At 47.4% G+C, this 22,019-nt stretch overlaps 1 protein-coding gene across 1 annotated transcript in view; it reads left to right on the top strand.

Annotated features, from left to right (window-relative positions):
• Positions 1–22,019, top strand: part of PFAS (phosphoribosylformylglycinamidine synthase) — an 83,849-nt gene that overhangs the window by 8,404 nt on the left and 53,426 nt on the right. The window contains exons 2-6 of the mRNA XM_058183957.1: positions 1,005–1,150; positions 1,961–2,096; positions 5,830–5,935; positions 10,021–10,207; positions 12,881–12,986. Coding sequence (XP_058039940.1) covers positions 1,012–1,150; positions 1,961–2,096; positions 5,830–5,935; positions 10,021–10,207; positions 12,881–12,986 — 674 coding nt within the window. The 5' untranslated portion in view covers positions 1,005–1,011. The remainder of the gene's footprint in view (positions 1–1,004; positions 1,151–1,960; positions 2,097–5,829; positions 5,936–10,020; positions 10,208–12,880; positions 12,987–22,019) is intronic.

Here is a 22,019-nt window from a genome sequence, read left to right as displayed (position 1 = left end):
CATCCTTCCTATTACCTATCTCCTCCTACTTATGACTATAACCTTGTTGCTTGTATCTTCACAATTTATATTCAGCGGTGGGCTTCACATACTGTAGCAACCAGTTCGCCCAGCACCGGAAATGTGAGCGCGTGCATATGTGTGGTGTCACAAAACACGGCAATTTACTCGTGGACACATGCATGCAACATCCAACAACACGGCAATTTGCTCATGTGTGCCGTTCGCACATGTATGCAATATCAAAAAACAGGGCAATTCACTTGCAGATGCTGTCCGCACATATAAGATAAAGGTAAAGGTTCCCCTCGCACATGCGTGCTAGTCATTCCCGACTCTAGGGGGCGGTGCTCATCTCCGTTTCAAAGCCGAAGAGCCAGCGCTGTCTGAAGACGTCTCCGTGGTCATGTGGCCGGCGTGACTCAACGCCAAAGGCGCACGGAACGCTGTTACCTTCCCACCAAAGGTGGTCCCTATTTTTTCTACTTGCATTTTTTACGTGCTGTTGAACTGCTAGCTTGGCAGAAGCTGGGACAAGTAACAGGAGCTCATCCCATTACATGGCAGCACTAGGGATTCGAACCGCTGAACTGCCGACCTTTAAATCAACAAGCTCAGCGTCCTAGCTCCTGAGCCAGCGCATCCCTTTGTCCACACATGTATGTCAAAAACACAGCAATATAGGACTGGAGGTTGCCACTATCGGTTTGTCCAAACTGGCTGAAAACCACCTCTGTTTATATTGCTTTATTTAGTTTCCTAGTATAATTTGATTGCTTGTTTAGTATCCTATGACTATCACTGAGTGTTGTATCTTATGATTCTTGATGAATGTATTTTTTATGTACACCGAGAGCTTATGCACCGAAGACAAATTCCTTGTGTGTCCAATTACAGTTGGCCAATAAAGAATAAAGAATTCTGAATGCCAGATAATATTGAAATTCTATTTTGTATGTATATTGGTAAGTTTCCTCATTGCCTTGTCTATTCTATTCCCTCAGGACAGACATGGTGGTTCTACATTATTATCAACGGCCCAGTGAGGCCGACAGTGGCCTCAACAATCTTCTTCAGTCTGCCCAAACTATCTTAGGCAATGGCGCCCAAGCGGTCCAGAAGGAATTGTGCTTCAACGTTAACTGGACGGGTATGAGAATTGAATGAAATTTGATTAGATCCATGTTGCTCAACCTTGTCGGCTTTAAGATGTATGGCAGGGATGTCAAACTCGATTTTATGGAGAGCCGCATCAGGGCTGTGTTTGATCTCGGAGGGGGGTTGGGGGAGGGACAGTTCGACGTTACTCGTTGAGACTCTGTTTTTCGCCACCACATCTCCTCTAGTCATCTGACAGGGAAAATGGAGCTCGTGCGGTCCGCGCTCAATGGGGCTCCAATTTCTCTGGCAGAAGGTGTTGCGGCTGAAAACGGAGCCCGAGTGGGCCACGCGCAGCCTCCCTGGGCTCTGTTTTTGCTGGCAGAGGTCTGCAGGAGGCTGTTGTGGCCGAAAACAGAGCCTAGGCAGGCTGCAGGAGGCCATCATTGTCACTGGCAGAGGCATCGCGGGCCGGTCCTTCACTGTTTCCAGGGCGGCCCTGCAGGCCAGATCTAAACACCCCACAGGCCAGATCCAGCCCGCGGGCCTTGAGTTTGACACCCGTGATGTATGGACTTCAACTCCCAGAATTCCCCAACCAGCATGGCTGGCTAAGGTATTCTGGGAGTTGAAGTCCACACATCTCCAACCTGGCCCACCGTAGATTCTAATGGAGGGTTTGGAATGAAGAACGGAGGGAAGCCCGCTAGCATGGTGGTCTTCTTCCTGTTTAAGTGATCACGGTTTGGTTCAGAGCTTGCTCATCCCTCTCTTAACAAAGATATGGCTTGCTGGGTTGTAGCCCCTTTGAATTATGGGGAAATTGGCTACTGTTTTTTTGTCATCCCTGTTTTGTCACCAGGAAAAACGCTCCCGAGAACCCAGGAGATGGAGATGTTGCAGTGGGTTTTTGGCTGTCCCTTTGAAGAAAGCGACATCGCACCCAAATCGTTTCTCAGTCCACGCCCGTCTGATCTGCTGGTAGAGATCGGTCCACGGTAAGTCTTCCGGTGAAGACAAAACTGCACTGTTTAAAGAAACACACGAACAAGGACGTGGTACTACTTATTTCCAATGACATAAATTCCCTTTTTATAAGTCCTGGGACTAGCTTTTTTTTCAGTTCATAGTTAACAATAAATGTCAAAGTGGGTGTCAAAAGATAAATATGCACATTGCCTAATTCAGTGGTAGTCAACCTGGTCCCTACCACCCGCTAGTGGGCATTCCAGCTTTCATGGTAGGCGGTAGGGGTTTTGTCCGATACTGGAGCATTTTCCTTTTTTTAAATTTAATTGACTTTTTAAAAAATTTTCATAGCATTATTTAAAAACATTTTCATTAGGTTTTCATAAAATTCCCCGTGACATAAAAATAAAATTATTACAAGATAAGAGAATTAGAGGCGGTTTTGGGCTACCCAATTGGGAACTATATTATCAAGCAGCAAATACGATGTGGATTAAAGAATGGATAACCCTAAAAAATAATAGAATATTAACTCTGGAAGGCCATGATTTGTTATTGGGATGGCACGCCTTTTTATGGTATGGACAAGCTAAATCATAGGGCTATTTTAGAAGACATATAGTCAGAGAAATGTTATTAAATTGGGAAAAGATTAAGAAAAGTCACTTCTTAAAAATTCCAATGTGGGTTTCACCCATTGAGGCATTCTCTTACTCAATAACATTTAAAAAGGAACATATTGTTAGATATAATGAATTGTTGAATGAAAAGGGAGAGTTAAAATCCAAATTAGAGGCAGAGGGTATAGCAATGAATTGGTTTGCATACTTGCAAATACAATCCAGATATGATAATGATGTTAAAACAGAAGGCTTTTATAATAACCTTACGAGTTTTGATGAGATTTTAACAGGTTCAGATGACAACCTGATAAAGAAACTGTATGGATACTTACTAGAGGTGAAGTTAGAGGAAGAACAGGTTAAAGAGACAATGATTGCTTGTGGGAGGAATTTTGGTCCTGGGATAGATAGGTGGCATCTACCCCCAAAAAGAATTGCTAGAATGTCTAAGGACAAATCTGAAAAATGTTGGAAATGTCATCAGATACCTGGATCATATTACCACATGTGGTGGACATGCATTGAAGCTAAAAGATATTGGACTAAAATACACAAGTGGCTATAAAAAATGATTAAAAAGCATATTGAACTTTAAGCCAGAAATCTTTCTGTTGGGAATTATACCAGAGATATATACTAGAGATATAAAATATTTGATTGTGAATATTACTACAGCAGCTAGGATTGTATTTGCAAAAAATTGGAAAAATGAAAAGTTACCTTTGCAAGATGAAATAATTAGAAAAATGTTGGAATGTGCAGAGATGAGTAAATTAACATTTGAAATTAGAGAACAAGAAGATAAACAATATTATAAAAGATGGGATTTATTTTATAATTGGTTAAATGGAAAGATATGTTAGGAAAAATGAGTATAATATGTATGGAAGAGATGATGATTTTGTGAATGCACAGGAAGATATGTTAACACCCTTACAGCACGTTGTAATGGAATTTATTTGATGAGGTTTTTTTTATTTTATGTTTAAAAATAAATATATTTTTTCCAAAAAAAAAAATTCCACGTGACAATTTAAATTTCTGAAAATATACTATTTGTATTGCCCGCACGTAAGTTTAGTTCACGTTACGTAAGTGAAACTAAATGGCGCTATAGTGCGACCGCAAAAAAAAGAGCCTCATCCCAGAATAGCTCGCGCCTCTCCCCCCACATCACCCAGCTGTAACAGACAAGCAGAGCTGGTAGCTGGTGCCCCCACCACCCAATCCACGATGCGCGAGAGGCATGCGCAGATGACGATACACGGCGCATTACTGTGGAACTGGTGGGCGGTTAGAAAATTTTACTACTAACAGAGATACAAAAGTGGGTGGTAGGTATAAAAAGGTTGACTACCCCTAGGCTAAAGCCATCGTTTATTTAATTGCTGCTTGTTAAAGAAGTCACAATTAGCATATATAACATTAAGAGTTTCGAATTTTTTTTTCCTGACGGAAGCAAGACCACTCTGTGCACAGAAATGGAAGGTCACCTCGACCCCCACAATGGATGAAGGGCGGCAAAAACTGATGGAGTTAGCATAGCAGGGGTGAAATGCTACCGGTTTGGGGCAGTTCTCCTGAACTGGTAGTAAAAAATGCTACCGGTTCACGAGAACCGGTAGTAAAAATATGCTAATTTTTTTTTAAAAAAAAGTTCCGACGATCCCGCAGCACAGCTGATTGTTGCACAGTTGATCGTCTGAATTTTTTTTACTTTTTAAACTTAAAAAAAGTTTTTAAAAAAGTTCCTGTGACAAAGCTGTGTGTCAGTCAGATGTGCTGTGTGATTTATATTCGCTAGAAAGCAAAAAATCTTTTTTTTTTTTTGGCAAATCTGTCCCCCTCCCCCCCCCACTGCTCTGCTTACCTTTGCAGACTCAGAAAAGACTTCTTAGCACCTGCGGTGCGCATGCGCACAAAGCAAACCGGTAGCAGACTTCAGATCATTTCACTCCTGTAGCAGAGATGGCTCAATTGACTGCTCTGATAAAAAAAAAAAAAAACACAAATACCTTTCCTTCGACTTGGAAACCACTTCTGGACTTTGTGCTTGAGGTGGAAAAAGATGAAACGTTGACCTTGGGTTTTACCGATTAGATAGATTTGTGGTTACAGTAATAGCTAGTTTCTGTTATTATGAAAAAGTAAAAAGTTGAGGGTAGAACTTAATGTCTTATTTTACTGCACCAAAGGAGTCAGAAGTCAATGCCTTTCCCACACTATTCACTTCACTTTTTCCTTTCCTGTCTACCAATGACCTCACCCCATTCCTAAGTGGACTATAAGGGGCGTGCATAAGTGCACAAAAGTGCCTACCGTTCCTGTCCTATTGTTTGCTTTCAATATATGTTCCTGTATATAATGTTATGACAAAATAAAATAAAATAAAATAAAACCTATATGATTAAAAAAAAGAAGTCACAATTAGATGCCTTCATTCATTATACTAAACAATAATGGTGTACAGACTACAGCAGTTGTGGCTGTGTTTGCATGTTAAAACCGAACAAACTATATTGTAATGTGTGAATGCCTCTTCGTCCTCCTCTCCTCCTCCTCCTCCTTCTCCTCCTCCTCTTCCTCCTCCTTCGCCTCTTCTTTTTCTTCTCCTTCTCCTCCTCCTTCTTCTCTTTCTCCTCCTCCTCTCCTCCTCCTCTTACTCCTCCTCCCCTTCCTCTCCTCCTCCTCCTCCTCCTCCTCTTCCTCTTCTTCTCTCCTCCTCCTCCTCCTCCTCCTCCTCCTCCTCCTCCTCCTCCTCCTCCTATTCTTCTTCTTCTTCCTCCTCCTCCTCCTCCTCCTTCTCCTCTTCTTTTCTTCTCCTCTCTTCTTCTTCTCCTCCTCCTCCACTTCTCCTCCTCCTCCTCCTCTTCTTCTCCTTCTTCTCCTCTTCCTCTTCTTCTCCTCCTCCTCTTCTCCTCCTCCTCTTATTCTTCTCCTTCTCCTCCTCTTCTTCTCCTCCTTCTCCTCCTCCTCCTTCTCTCCTCCTCCTCCTATTCTTCTTCTTCTCCTTCTCCGCTTCTTTTTCTTCTCCTTCTCCTTCTTCTCTTACTCCTCCTCCCCCTCCTCTTACTCCTCCTCCCCTTCCTTTCCTCCTCCTCTTCCTCCATATTTATCTTCATCTTCTTCATGCTTGCAGGTTGAATTTTTCTACAGCCTATTCCACCAATGCTGTCTCGGTGTGCCGGGCGGCTGGGTTGGAAAACATCGACCGAGTTGAATGTTCCCGACGCTACCTTTTCAAGGTATGTGTCTATTTTTCTATTTCCTTCTTGTTTCCCCTCCGCTTCCCACACACACACATCTAAGAATTCTTTTACACAGAGAAAACTGGTCTGCACCCTCCCTGCAGGGATGAAGATTCTTCAAGGATAGTTGAATAAATCTTTCAGACCATGCCTGATTTCAGGTCGTACGACCTCGACGTATGACCACAACAGTGCCCAAAATTTCTTGTGGCTAAGCAAGACAATCCTTAAGTAAATTTTGCTCTGTTTTACCACCTTTCTTGCCACAGTTGTTTAAGTGAATCTGTTCTGTCCCCCCTCGCCTCCGTCTGAGCAATGGCTTAATTAGCCGGCACTATCAGCTCTGGCAGCAAACTAGCGAGCGTCTGCCAAGTGACTCTATTATCTCCCTTGATGCCGATGACTCACCCAGGAACAAACAGTACTTCAGCTCTATTTAAGCAGTTGATTTGCCTGCTATGAAGAGGCATAGCAGCCTTCACTGCTTTTATATCCTGTGGGGTGTGGCTCTATGACTCAGCACTTCCTAGGCCTGCCCCACCCCTGCTTCTGTTGTTCCCGCCTCTCCTGCCTACGAAACCTAGGGTCCAGCCAGGCCTGATTGCCATCAGCTGGGTCTGGAGGCGTGGCCCGGGGGGGAAAAAGAGTTAGGGGACGGAGGCCTCATTATCTCCTCCACCTGGCCTGCTTCTGGCTCCTGGAGCTGAGCCAGGGAAGCCGGTGCTCCCGAGGTAAGTCCTGATGGCCCTTCCCCCTCATTTTCGGAGTCATTTTCTGGCAGGGGGCCCGGCTCGGGGGGCGCAGACACAACAGAATCACTGCAGGTGTTCAATCAGTCACACGGCTGTTGTGTGGCTTGGCTTCCCCATTTGACTTTGCTTGTCGCAAAAGGGGATCGCGTGATTGGCAACGGTCATAAATGCATACTAAGCGTCCAAATTTTGATCATGTGACCACAGGGATGCTACAGTGGTTTGTAAGTGTAAAAAATGCTCACTGGTAATTTTTTTTTTTAATGCTGCTGTAACTTCAGACAGTCACTAAACTTACAACCAACATTGTAAGCCAAGAATTACCTGCAGTTACTTTTTCAGTTGATTGTGGATCAATTCCCATAACTCTTCCAGCAATAGAGTGTTGTGGTCCATTAAGCAGCCTACAGAGCTGGCAATGAGTCGGACAGCGATGAGGCTGAAGTGAGGCCAGGGCCATTGGGAAGTGAGGTTCAGACTCCAGAGCCTCCAGAGACTGATAGTAGTGAGGCAGAGGAACAGGAGGAGCTGCCAGAAGACAAGAGTAGCTCAAGCAGAGAGAACAACTCGGGAGTAGGGCCAAGAGATGATTGGCCCCTCCCATAAGGCTTAAAACAGACCAGCACTGGTGTTTCAGCTTTGCGGGAAAGCAACGTTGTAGCTGCGTTTTCTGCTTCATCTTCTGCTTCATATACGTCTTTGTTTTTGTGGCTTCTGGATGCTTGCCAGGAAGGGCCTTTGGCAGTTTGCCTAATTGGACTAAGGTTTGTGAGATAACTGAGGAATTTGTGTTGGGAGGCATTTGTTTTACTTTGAGTTGAACGATGCTGGGAATGAAGTAATTCCCAGCTGTTCGAATAAAGTTTGTTTTTCCACAGACTAAGTTTATTACTACCTACTTGGGCCTGGGTCACAACATAGAGACCCTCCCATTCTACAATTCTTGGTTGGAATTGCACTCACTAAGAATGACAAACCCTGAGAATTATAGATTTGGTTTTAAGACTAGATAATCAGTTTCCAAAATGTCTGGAAAATCTGATAGAATTCATCACCAAGTTCTCATCCCGAAGATGCTTTTTCAGGAGGCAACTGGACTTTCTCATTTTTTCTGTGAAGACGTTTTGCTTCTCATCCAAGAAGCTTCTTCAGCTCTTATTGGATGGTGGAGAATGGAAGGATTTATTTTCCTCGCAGGCAGCTGGTCATTTGCGCCTTTTAGAGAGACACCTGGAGGTTTATCTGTGTCCTCAGAGTCACCTGAGTGGTGCAAATGGTTCCTGTAGTTTGCAATTTTCTGGAAATCCATTCATACTCCCACTGTTCAAAGGATGTTCAACCCCAAACTGCGTAGCTAAAGCAAGCATCCAGTCAGAGCTGAAGAAGCTTCTGTTGTGGTCCGCCAACAGCCTGCTGAGCTGGCAACGGAGTGGGACAGCGATGAGGCTGAGGAAGAACATGGGCCAGTCCTGGGGGCTGGGGAAGGCTGGAATGAGGGCTCTGCGTCGGAGGCAGAGGTGGGGCCAGGACCATCTGGGAGTGATGTGTGGACTCTGGAGCCTCCAGAGGCTGACAGTAATGAGGCAGAGGAACAGGAGGAGCCTGTTCCTAATGCACGCATGAGAAGAGCTGCCAGAAGGCAAGAGCAGCTCAAGCAAAGAGGACAACTCGGGAGTAGGGCCAAAAGATGATTGGCCCTCCCATAAGGTTTAAAAGACCAGCAACGCGTTTGGGCTCTTTGCGGAAAACAATGTTGTAGCTGCGTTTTCTGCTTCATCTTCTGCTTCATATACGCCTTTGTTTTTGTGGCTTCTGGATGCTTGCCAGGAAGGGCCTTTGGCAGTTTGCCTAATTGGACTAAGGTTTGTGAGATAACTGAGGAATTTGTGTTGGGAGGCATTTGTTTTACTTTGAGTTGAACGATGCTGGGAATGAAGTAATTCCCAGCTGTTCGAATAAAGTTTGTTTTTCCACAGACTAAGTTTATTACTACCTACTTGGGCCTGGGTCACAACATAGAGACCCTCCCATTCTACAATTCTTGGTTGGAATTGCACTCACTAAGAATGACAAACCCTGAGAATTATAGATTTGGTTTTAAGACTAGATAATCAGTTTCCAAAATGTCTGGAAAGTCTGATAGAATTCATCACCAAGTTCTCATCCCGAAGATGCTTTTTCAGGAGGCAACTGGACTTTCTCGTTTTTTCTGTGAAGACGTTTTGCTTCTCATCCAAGAAGCTTCTTCAGCTCTTATTGGATGGTGGAGAATGGAAGGATTTATTTTCCTCGCAGGCAGCTGGTCATTTGCGCCTTTTAGAGAGACACCTGGAGGTTTATCTGTGTCCTCAGGGTCACCTGAGTGGTGCAAATGGTTCCTGTAGTTTGCAATTTTCTGGAAATCCATTCATACTCCCACTGTTCAAAGGGTGTTCATCCCCAAACTGCGTAGCTAAAGCAAGCATCCAGTCAGAGCTGAAGAAGCTTCTGTTGTGGTCCGCCAACAGCTTGCTGAGCTGGCAACGGAGTGGGACAGCGATGAGGCTGAGGAAGAACATGGGCCAGTCCTGGGGGCTGGGGAAGGCTGGGATGAGGGCTCTGCGTCGGAGGCAGAGGTGGGGCCAGGGCCATCTGGGAGTGATGTGTGGACTCTGGAGCCTCCAGAGGCTGACAGTAATGAGGCAGAGGAACAGGAGGAGCCTGTTCCTAATGCACGCATGAGAAGAGCTGCCAGAAGGCAAGAGCAGCTCAAGCAAAGAGGACAACTCGGGAGTAGGGCCAAGAGATGATTGGCCCCTCCCATAAGGCTTAAAAGACCAGCAACGGCGTTTGGGCTCTTTGCCGGAAAACAAGGTTGATAGCCTTGTCTTACTGTATTTATTTCTTGTCGGTGTCTTCTGAACTTTTGCCAAGAAAAGCCTTTGGCAGTTTGCCTAATTAGACCAAGGTTGGTGATAAGACTGAGGAATTGTGTTAGGAAGAAATTGCTTTGATTTAGTTTGGGCGACCTTGAGAGTGAGGTTAATTCTCAGCTGTTCTAATAAAGTTTGTTTGTTTTTAAACTGACTGCGTTTACTTGGGCCTGAGTCACAACAGCTTCTTGGATGAGAAGCGAAAGGTCTTCAAAGAAAAAACGAGAAAGTTCAGTGGCCTCCTGAAAAAGCACCTATGGATAAGCCATGACCTGGATGACTGAGAATCTCCATAGACCAGTTTCTCTTTCAGAGGGTGCTCTTGAATCCACTCTTTTTGATATCCAAAGTTTTCCTCATCAGGTGCATAAAACCCCCTCTTGAATTTAGAATCCAAAGGTTGATTTTGTTTCTCCAGTGTGACCAACTGCCCACATCGTCTCAGGAGACAAAACTAGTAGCTTCACTCTACGACCGGATGACAGAGCAGACCTATCCCAAACCTATCCAGAGTTTTGCGGTAGCAGTCCACCCCGAAGCAGTGTTCCATGTTGATATTCTCGGAGAAGGAAGACCGGCTCTCGTGAAGGCCAACAACCAACTTGGTATGAGCTGGGGAGGGTAAAGAGGATGGGGAAATATTTGAGAACTATTTAACGAGGAGATTGCATGCTGAGTTCGTAGAAGCTGAGTTCTCCGGTTTCAGTTCCACAATATAAAAAAGATACAGAAAGAGTGCAGAGAAGAGCAGCAAAAGATGATTAGGAGACTGGAGGCCAAAACATATAAAGAACGGTTGCTGGAATTGCAGGGGTGGACTACTGGGGGTTCGCAGGGGTTCGGGAGAACCTCTAGCTAAGATTCTGTGCAGTTTGGAGAACCCCCAAATCCCACTCCTGGCTGGCCCCGCCCACCCTGCCCTGTGCCTGCCTGGAGTCTCCACGTGGCCCATTTTGAATGCAGGTAAGTGCAGGGCACGCATGGAGGTTCAGGGAGAGTCTCCACGCGGCCCATTATGGATGCAGGTAAGTGCAGGGCACGCACGGAGGTTCAGGGAGAGTCTCCACGTGGCCCATTTTGAATGCAGGTAAGTGCAGGGCACGCACGGAGGCTCAGGAAGAGTCTCCACACGGTCCATTTTGAATGCAGGTAAGTGTAGGGCATGCGCAGAGGCTCATGGTGGGGGGAAATGGGCCTGCCGGAAGTTTGGGAAGAAATCCGGGCCCGTTTGTGGCCTCCAGAGGGCCTCCGGAGCCTGGGGCGGCCATTTTCGCCCTTCTGGAGGCTCGAGAAAAGCCTCCAGAGAGCAAAAATGACACACACACCCCACTGTGGTGCAGGAGGCTTACTAGGCCACGCCCACCATGGCCATGCCCACCCAGCAAGCAGGCAGAGAACCCCTTGCTAAAATTTTTGAAGCCCACTCCTGTGGAATTGGGTATGTCTAGTTCAGTGACAAGAAGGACTAGGGCAGCGGTTCTCAACCTGTGGGTTGGGACCCCGTTGGGGGTCGAATGACGATTTGCCAGGGGTCGCCTAAGACCATCGGAAATATGGGAAGTATACTTGCGAGTTGAAGAATCGCGCTTCAGTGGTTGACTTCACAAGCCAGCTGCAGGCTCTTCAAATTGCTAGCCGAATTCGGCTTCAGGTGTGATCAATTAAAAAAGAGAGAAATCTTTGCTCTGATGTCTCCCTCCCAAGCCAGCTGCAATCACTCCCAATCGCTAGCCTAATCTGGCTTCAGGCGCGATAAACTTAATAGGGGAGGAGTCTCCGCTTTAATGCCTCCGTCCTCAAGGCAATCGCAAGCAGTTCAGATCGCTAGCCAATATGGCTTCAGGCACGATAAATTCAAAACGAAAATATTTTTACGGTTGGGGGTCGCCACATCGTGGGGAATTGTATTAAAGAGGTTGCCACATCGTGGGGAATTGTATTAAAGGGGTCGCAGCACTATAAAGGTTGAGAACCACTGGACTAGGGGGTGACATGTTAGCAGTGTTCCAATATTCGAGGGGCTGCCACAGAGAAGAGGGCGGGAGTCAACCTATTCTCCAAAGCACCCGAGGGCAGGACAAGAAGCAATGGATGGAAACTAATCAGAACTAATTTAGAACTGAGGAGAAATTTCTGGCTGGGGAATTTTGTAAGTTGAAATCCACAAGTCTTTTTTTTTTTAAAAAAACACCTGTATGTTTTATTGTTATATTTTTCTTTAATAAATATTTAAAAAAAACTTAATATATATATATATATGAACAGCAAGTTGTCTGAGTGCAATTCGTTTTGAATAACAAAAAGACAGTAAACATAGTAATCATAATATGCATATCGTTAGTAATGGTCACACAGTAATATTGGCTTTAGCTTATCCATACTAAAATACGTTTATGGTATAATTACTCATTCTCTTAATCTTTTTCATTTCTAACCTCTGTTTCGGTTAGTTAGCCATTGGTAGGAGAAATCCCATGTTAAAAAGTGTTCTGTTTCTTCTTTATTTTTAATGTTAAATCTTGTTGTGACCTAGGCTTCCCAATAGCATGACTCAGACTCCTTGTCCTGACAAAAAACCCTTTTTTTATTAAGTTACTGTGAATTCTTCTCATTCACATCCAGCAAAGTCTTTCAAGGGAGAATTTACAGTCATAGACCTTACCTGGCTTGGAGAGCTGCCAGGCCGATAACTTCAAAACATGGCAAGGAGTCTCGGAGACTCACAAACTAATTGTCTCCTGCAAACTCCACTCTCCTTTCTCTCCTCTTTATTTCCTGTGGGAGGGGCCATTCACCGTCCACCTGTGGCTTTACTCCTGAGTCAACCCTTGTTCCTTAGCTGTTCCCTTTTCCTGGCAGCCCTGCGCATGTGCAAACTGGGAACAGGCTCCAGCTGTTCTTCTGCCCCATTGATGTCCGTCTCCGAAGGCAGCTGACAACTGTCAGATGGCCCAGGCCTCATCTCTGCCTCCTACGCAGAGCCCTCATCGGAGCCTTCCCCAGACTCCAGGACTGGCCCATGTTCCTCCCCATTCTCCCTGTCTGAGTCTGCCACCAGGTCTGCTGGCGGGACACAACAAATGTGTCCATCCACAGGTCTTAAAGTTGCCAGGTTTGAAGACTCCTGCCCAAGGACATCACCACCCTTTCAAATGACAAAGCGATTCCTTCTCATATCCTCTTACATTTATTCATTCATTTGTTTTAATGCAGGAAGGGTTGGGGTAGAAATTAAGCCACACCAGTGGGTCAACCTCCATGTTTCTCTGTTTCCCTAGGTCTGGCTTTTGATTCCTGGGACCTGGATTTCTATACCGCTCTCTTCCAAAAATTGGGCCGAAACCCCACCAGCGTAGAATGCTTTGATCTCGCTCAGTCCAACAGGTATTTCTTTTGTTATGGGGGCCAAACAACTTAGTTGTTTATGTAAACCTAATCTTGCATAGTGTCGTGTCCCACTCCCCCTCCGACGACCAGGTCGAGGAAGTCCGTATCAAGCGTGGCAACGAAGCCTCTGCAGCTTTCTCAAATTCCTTCCAGGTTTCTCAGGGCAGGCAGGAGTCCAAGTTGTGACTTCAGCAAACTAGATGAGACTTTGCTTGACTCAAGGTTGGAATGCCAAAAGCAGGTCCTTTATATAGGCTGTGGGGTGTGGCTCCATGACTCAGCATTTATCCAAGCCTGCCCCACCCTTCCTTCTGCTGGCGCCGGAAGCGAGGATCCTCCCACTCTGAATTGTCTTCAGCCGTCTCTACTGTCGGCATCTGGGAAAGGGAGGGGTCAGAGGGAGCAGGTCCGGGTAATTGCACCACTTGGCTGACTTCCTGCTCTGACGGCTGTGTCGAAGGAACACACACTGTATGAGTGAGCTGTATGGAGTTTCTGTTTTCACTCCTTGACTCCTCTCCGGGCATGGGGCCAGGGCCGGGGGCTGGAGTCATGACAGGCCGTTCATCTTCATTATCAGACTCGAGTCTGATAACAGGCCCGGGAGGAGATGGGAGGGGCCCAGCTGAGGAGGACAAGGCACAAAACGTAGCTTCTTCTCCGGTAAGATTACATACAAAACATTTGCTAGACCAATTCTCGAATAAGCTCATCTGTCTGGAACCCGCACTGCATATCGGACATTAATACAATTGAGCGTGTCTAGAAATATTTCACAAGAAGAGTCCTCCACTCCTCTGCTCGCAACAACATACCTTATGCCACCAGACTTGAAATTCTGAGTTTAGAAAATTTAGAACTACGCCGCCTTCGGTATGACCTGAGCATAGCTCATAAAATCATCTGCTACAATGTTCTTCCTATCAATGACTACTTCAGCTTCAACCACAACAATACACGAGCGCACAATAGATTCGAACTTAAAGTGAACCGTTCCAATCTCGATTGCAGAAAATATGACTTCAGTAACAGAGCTGTTAATGCCTGGAATGCACTACCTGACTCTGTGGTCTAATCCCCAAACCCCCAAAATTTTAACTTAAGACTGTCTACTGTTGACTTCACCCCATTCCTAAGAGGTCTTTAAGGGGCGTGCATAAGAGCACCAGTGTGCCTACGGTCCCTGTCCTAATGTTCCCTTTAGTTGCATTCATTTTATGTATTCAGTTCATGCTTATACTTACATGTATTATTTAATATGTATTTGACAAAATAAATAAATAAACTAAAATAAATAAAATAGTTGCCTGAGTTGAAAAACGCTGTCTTGGAGTCCCAAAGGTGCTTTCTTTCAAGAGGCAACTGGACTTCCTTGTTTTTCTTTGAAGACGTTTTGCTTCTCATCCAAGGAGCTTCTTCAGCTCTCTGACCCCACTATCCAGTCAGAGCTGAAAGAGCTTCTTGGGTGAGAAGCGAAACATCTACAAAGACAAACAAAGGAAGTCCAGTTGCCTCTTGAAAAAGCACCTTTGAGACAACCATGACCTAGATAATTGGAAATCTCCATAGACCAGTGATGGCTAACCTTTTTCTTATCATGTGCTGACTCCACCCCCTGTTTTGGGCCTAACAGACCTCCCTGCAGCCTCCTGGGCCCAAAAACGGGCCATGGGGGGAATAGCCCCCCCATCCCCCCACCCCGTTTTGGGCCTAGCATGCCTAACTGCAGCCTCCTGGACCCAAAAACGGGTCGAGGGGGGACGCGCCACACACTCCCGCGCTCCCCCCCGCTCCTTGCGCATTTGTGGGCGACCCCTGCCCTGCGCATGCACACACGACCCCCCTGCGCATGCGTGCGTGTCTCCCTCATGCGCCCTGCCCCCCCGCGCATCTCAAAAATCCCTCCATTCCTCTACCCGCAATAAAATACCTTATGCCACCAGAGTCCAAATTTTGGGCTTAGACAACTTAGAACTACGCCGACTTCGGCCTGACCTAAGCGTACTACATAAAATGATCTGCCACAATGTCCTATCTGTCAAAGACTACTTCAGCTTCAACCGCAACGATACACGAGCAAATAATAAGGTACAAAGTCGAGGTAAACCGCTCCAAACTCGATTGCAGAAAATACGACTTCAGTAACAGAGTGGTTAGTGCCTGGAATGCACTACCTGACTTTGTGGGTTCTTCCCCAAACCCCCAAAACTTTAAGCTCAAACCGTCTACTGTTGACCTCACCCCATTCCTAAGAGGTCTGTAAGAGGCATACATAAGTGCACCTGAATGCCTACCATCCCTGTCCTAATATTCCTTTTTACTTACTCTTTTCATGTATCCAAACTATGTTTATACTTTTACCTGTTACCTTATAGAGGATTGACAAAATAAATAAATGCAAATAATAAATAAATAAAATAAAATAAAATAAAATCAGCTGGCAGGCAGGGGGTGCGCATGCGCGGTGGAGCTGAGCAACAACTCACGTTCCTGCAGAGAGGGCTTTGCGTGCCAGCTGTGGCACTCTTGGCCATAGGTTCGCCATCAGGGCCATAGACGCTTCCTTAGAGCCTTCCTGGTGGAAACTTTGAACAGGTTGGACAGGAAAAATGCAACAAGAATCCCATTTTACAGGAAGTCCTTGACTTAAAAGGACTGTTGTGTCTTGTCCGCTCTCACCGCAGCCGGGGTCTGCTTATCTGCTCCCGAACACAGAGGAATGTATGCCTCCCGGCCCCAGTTCTGGCTCCATGCCCAGACAAGCTGCAGAGGAGGGGGCACCTCCCGGTCCCAGCCCTGGCTCCATGCCCAAGCAGGCTGCAGAGGAGGGAGCATCCCTCGGCCCCAGCCCTGGCTCCATGCCCAGGCAAACGGAGCAGCTAGACCCCTCCCCCTCCTCCACAGCATGTGAGCCTGAGGAAAGTTTACTTCCAACAACAGCTGATTGGAGTGACCCTCGCATCAGAAGATTGGATAGGCGGAGGCAACAGAAGGAAGGGAGGGGCAGGCCTTAATGAGTGCTGAGTCATGGAGCCACACCCCATGGCCTATATAAAGGATCTGCTTTCTGGCAGTCTCTGAGTCAGGCAAAGTCGAACTTATCTTGCTAAAGTCACTTACTGGTCTCCTGCCTGCTCTGAGGACTTTGCTAGGACTTTGGGCAGAGCTGCAGAGGCAAGCCTGATTCGGATTTCCCTGACCCGGCCGTCAGCGGAGGAGTGGGACACGACAAGGACTTGACATTTAAGGACCAAATTACAACAGCGCTGAAACAGACTTGACATTTAAGGACCAGAGTTACAACAGTGCTGAAAGAAGTGACATAACCGTTTTTCACACATGAAAAGCTCTGCAGCATCCCTGGGTCGCGTCATCAAAATTCAGTTGCTTGGCCACCGGCTCATATTTATGACGGTTGCACTGTCGTGGGGCCACGTGGCCTTCGTTCACACCCTTCCGATGAGCAAAGTCGACGCGGAAGCTTGATTCATTTAACAACAACGGTAGCGATTCACTTAACAACTAGTGGCAAGAAAGGCTCTCAAAAAGCTCACTTAACAACTATCATGCTTAGCAAAGGAAATGTTGGTGTCGTGTCCCACTCCCACGCCTACGAATGAGTCAAGGAAGTCCGTAACAAACTTGGCAACGAAGCCCTTGCAGCTTGCCAAGTTCCTTCGAGGTTTATCAGGGCAGGCAGGAGTCCGTTGTGACTTCAGCGATAGAGTCCGATAGCAGCAAACTAGATAAGACTTTGTTTGACTCAAGGTTGGAATGCCAAAAGCAGGTCCTTTATATAGGCTGTGGGTGTGGCTCCATGACTCAGCATTTATCCAGGCCTGCCCCATCCTTCCTTCTGCTGGCGTCGCCTCTCAGATCTCCGGAAGCGAGGGTCCATCCACGCTGAATTGTTTTCAGCTGGATCTGCTGTCAGTGTCTGGGAAAGGGAGGGGTCAGCGGGGGTAGGCCCAAGTAATTCCAGCACCTGGCTGGCTTCCTGCTCTGAAGGCTGAGCCAAAGGAACACACGCTACATGAGTGAGGTTTATCGGGCTTGTCCTTTCACTCCTTAACTCCTCTCCGGGCATGGGGCCAGGGCCGGGGGCTGGAGTCATGACAGGCCGTTCATCTTCATTATCAGTCTGATAAAAGGCCCGGTTGGAGATGGGAGGTGCCCGGCTGAGGAGAGGAGGGAGGGGCAGGCCTTAATGAGTGCTGAGTCATGGAGCCACACCCCATGGCCTATATAAAGGATCTGCTTTCTGGCAGTCTCTGAGTCAGGCAAAGTCGAACTTATCTTGCTAAAGTCACTTACTGGTCTCCTGCCTGCTCTGAGGACTTTGCTAGGACTTTGGGCAGAGCTGCAGAGGAGGGAGCATCCTGCCCCAGCCCTGGCTCCATGCCCAGACAAGCTGCAGAGGCAAGCCTGATTCGATTTCCTGACCCGGCCGTCAGCGGAGGAGTGGGACACGACAAGGACTTGACATTTAAGGACCAAATTACAACAGCGCTGAAACAGACTTGACATTTAAGGACCAAATTACAACAGCGCTGAAACAGACTTGACATTTAAGGACCAAATTACAACAGCGCTGAAACAGACTTGACATTTAAGGACCAAATTACAACAGCGCTGAAACAGACTTGACATTTAAGGACCAAATTACAACAGCGCTGAAACAGACTTGACATTTAAGGACCAAATTACAACAGCGCTGAAACAGACTTGACATTTAAGGACCAAATTACAACAGCTGATTGGAGTGACCTCGCATCAGAAGATTGGATAGGCGGAGGCAACAGAAGGAAGGGAGGGGCAGGCCTTAATGAGTGCTGAGTCATGGAGCCACACCCCATGGCCTATATAAAGGATCTGCTTTCTGGCAGTCTCTGAGTCAGGCAAAGTCGAACTTATCTTGCTAAAGTCACTTACTGGTCTCCTGCCTGCTCTGAGGACTTTGCTAGGACTTTGGGCAGAGCTGCAGAGGAGGGAGCATCCTGCCCCAGCCCTGGCTCCATGCCCAAGCAGGCTGCAGAGGAGGGAGCATCCTGCCCCAGCCCTGGCTCCATGCCCAAGCAGGCTGCAGAGGAGGGGCAGGCCTTAATGAGTGCTGAGTCATGGAGCCACACCCCATGGCCTATATAAAGGATCTGCTTTCTGGCAGTCTCTGAGTCAGGCAAAGTCGAACTTATCTTGCTAAAGTCACTTACTGGTCTCCTGCCTGCTCTGAGGACTTTGCTAGGACTTTGGGCAGAGCTGCAGAGGAGGGGCAGGCCTTAATGAGTGCTGAGTCATGGAGCCACACCCCATGGCCTATATAAAGGATCTGCTTTCTGGCAGTCTCTGAGTCAGGCAAAGTCGAACTTATCTTGCTAAAGTCACTTACTGGTCTCCTGCCTGCTCTGAGGACTTTGCTAGGACTTTGGGCAGAGCTGCAGAGGAGGGGCAGGCCTTAATGAGTGCTGAGTCATGGAGCCACACCCCATGGCCTATATAAAGGATCTGCTTTCTGGCAGTCTCTGAGTCAGGCAAAGTCGAACTTATCTTGCTAAAGTCACTTACTGGTCTCCTGCCTGCTCTGAGGACTTTGCTAGGACTTTGGGCAGAGCTGCAGAGGAGGGAGCATCCTGCCCCAGCCCTGGCTCCATGCTCAGGCAAGCTGCAGAGGAGGGAGCATCCCCCGGCCCCAGCCCTGGCTCCATGCCCAAGCAGGCTGCAGAGGAGGGAGCATCCCCTGGCCCCAGCCCTGGCTCGATGCCCAAGCAGGCTGCAGAGGAGGGAGCATCCTGCCCCAGCCCTGGCTCCATGCCCAGACAAGCTGCAGAGGAGGGAGCATCCTGCCCCAGCCCTGGCTCCATGCCCAGACAAGCTGCAGAGGAGGGAGCATCCTGCCCCAGCCCTGGCTCCATGCCCAGACAAGCTGCAGAGGAGGGAGCATCCCCCGGCCCCAGGCCTGGCACCATGCCCAAGCAGGCTGCAGAGGAGGGAGCATCCCCCGGCCCCAGCCCTGGCTACATGCCCAAGCAGGCTGCAGAGGAGGGAGCATCCCCCGGCCCCAGCCCTGGCTCCATGCCCAAGCAGGCTGCAGAGGAGGGAGCATCCTGCCCCAGCCCTGGCTCCATGCCCAGACAAGCTGCAGAGGAGGGAGCATCCTGCCCCAGCCCTGGCTCCATGCCCAGACAAGCTGCAGAGGCAAGCCTGATTCGATTTCCTGACCCGGCCGTCAGCGGAGGAGTGGGACACGACAAGGACTTGACATTTAAGGACCAAATTACAACAGCGCTGAAACAGACTTGACATTTAAGGACCAAATTACAACAGCGCTGAAACAGACTTGACATTTAAGGACCAAATTACAACAGCGCTGAAACAGACTTGACATTTAAGGACCAAATTACAACAGCGCTGAAACAGACTTGACATTTAAGGACCAAATTACAACAGCGCTGAAACAGACTTGACATTTAAGGACCAAATTACAACAGCGCTGAAACAGACTTGACATTTAAGGACCAAATTACAACAGCGCTGAAACAGACTTGACATTTAAGGACCAAATTACAACAGCGCTGAAACAGACTTGACATTTAAGGACCAAATTACAACAGCGCTGAAACAGACTTGACATTTAAGGACCAAATTACAACAGCGCTGAAACAGACTTGACATTTAAGGACCAAATTACAACAGCGCTGAAACAGACTTGACATTTAAGGACCAAATTACAACAGCGCTGAAACAGACTTGACATTTAAGGACCAAATTACAACAGCGCTGAAACAGACTTGACATTTAAGGACCAAATTACAACAGCGCTGAAACAGACTTGACATTTAAGGACCAAATTACAACAGCGCTGAAACAGACTTGACATTTAAGGACCAAATTACAACAGCGCTGAAACAGACTTGACATTTAAGGACCAGAGTTACAACAGTGCTGAAAGAAGTGACATAACCGTTTTTCACACATGAAAAGCTCTGCAGCATCCCTGGGTCGCGTCATCAAAATTCAGTTGCTTGGCCACCGGCTCATATTTATGACGGTTGCACTGTCGTGGGGCCACGTGGCCTTCGTTCACACCCTTCCGATGAGCAAAGTCGACGCGGAAGCTTGATTCATTTAACAACAACGGTAGCGATTCACTTAACAACTAGTGGCAAGAAAGGCTCTCAAAAAGCTCACTTAACAACTATCATGCTTAGCAAAGGAAATGTTGGTGTCGTGTCCCACTCCCACGCCTACGAATGAGTCAAGGAAGTCCGTAACAAACTTGGCAACGAAGCCCTTGCAGCTTGCCAAGTTCCTTCGAGGTTTATCAGGGCAGGCAGGAGTCCGTTGTGACTTCAGCGATAGAGTCCGATAGCAGCAAACTAGATAAGACTTTGTTTGACTCAAGGTTGGAATGCCAAAAGCAGGTCCTTTATATAGGCTGTGGGGTGTGGCTCCATGACTCAGCATTTATCCAGGCCTGCCCCATCCTTCCTTCTGCTGGCGTCGCCTCTCAGATCTCCGGAAGCGAGGGTCCATCCACGCTGAATTGTTTTCAGCTGGATCTGCTGTCAGTGTCTGGGAAAGGGAGGGGTCAGCGGGGGTAGGCCCAAGTAATTCCAGCACCTGGCTGGCTTCCTGCTCTGAAGGCTGAGCCAAAGGAACACACGCTACATGAGTGAGGTTTATCGGGCTTGTCCTTTCACTCCTTAACTCCTCTCCGGGCATGGGGCCAGGGCCGGGGGCTGGAGTCATGACAGGCCGTTCATCTTCATTATCAGTCTGATAAAAGGCCCGGTTGGAGATGGGAGGTGCCCGGCTGAGGAGAGGAGGGAGGACGAGTCACAACAGTTGGGCTCCATGATGGTCATAAGTCGAGGACTACCTGCGTTCTCATTTAAGCCAGGGGTTCAAGAGGAAGTGTATTTCTGGTGGCATAACAAGAGCTGGCGGCAGATTCTGGAGAGGAGGAATGGGGCAATGGGACTTGAAAAGATAAAGTAAGATAAGATAGGATACGGTAAGGCAAGACAAGACAAGATAATAAGATAAGATGATGAGATGAGATAAGATAGGAAGATAAGATAAAGTTTTATTGTCAGTTTTTTCTATGAACACACTGACACATTAAAAAATGAGATTCTGATGCTTCCTTTCAAAGAATATACGTATGTATGTATGTATGTATGTATGTTTTCGTAGGTTTTCACGGGTATAAGTATGCAGGTCTTGGCATATTCAGGTCTTTTCCCGTGTAAGATTGAGAGTATTTTGGCAACGTTTCGACGAGGTCTCATTCGTCATCTTCAGGCTGGTGCTTATGGCTTCGTGCTTGTGCGAGCAAAGCATGATCGGAGCTGCCGTCTCTCTATAAATACTGGAGTGTCGGCTTTGTTACTGTAAGCGGGTTGGTTGGTTGTGTGATTGTATCTTGATTGGTAGGTGGGGTGGGTGTTTGTAGATTAGTTGGCTGTTTCGTAGCATCCTGTGTGGGTGTGGTCCTAGTTGTGTGCCCATTAGTCTTTTGTGTTGTAACGACCAGGGTAATGGGCTGTGTGGAAACTATATAGTGTTTGCAGATTGGTCGGCTGCCTCGCAGCAACCTGTGGGGGTGTGGTCCTAGTTGTGTGCCCATTAGTCTTTTGTGTTGTAACGACCAGGGTAATGGGCTGTGTGGAAACTATATAGTGTTTGCAGATTGGTCGGCTGCCTCGCAGCAACCTGTGGGGTGTGGCTCCATGACTCAGCATTTATCCAGGCCTGCCCCATCCTTCCTTCTGCTGGCGTCGCCTCTCAGATCTCCGGAAGCGAGGGTCCATCCACGCTGAATTGTTTTCAGCTGGATCTGCTGTCAGTGTCTGGGAAAGGGAGGGGTCAGCGGGGGTAGGCCCAAGTAATTCCAGCACCTGGCTGGCTTCCTGCTCTGAAGGCTGAGCCAAAGGAACACACGCTACATGAGTGAGGTTTATCGGGCTTGTCCTTTCACTCCTTAACTCCTCTCCGGGCATGGGGCCAGGGCCGGGGGCTGGAGTCATGACA

Source organism: Ahaetulla prasina, chromosome 4 (assembly GCF_028640845.1).
Source record: "Ahaetulla prasina isolate Xishuangbanna chromosome 4, ASM2864084v1, whole genome shotgun sequence".
Lineage (NCBI taxonomy): Eukaryota > Metazoa > Chordata > Lepidosauria > Squamata > Colubridae > Ahaetulla > Ahaetulla prasina.
The sequence above is the reverse complement of the archived record's forward strand: the minus strand, read 5'-3'. Positions and strand labels throughout refer to the sequence as shown.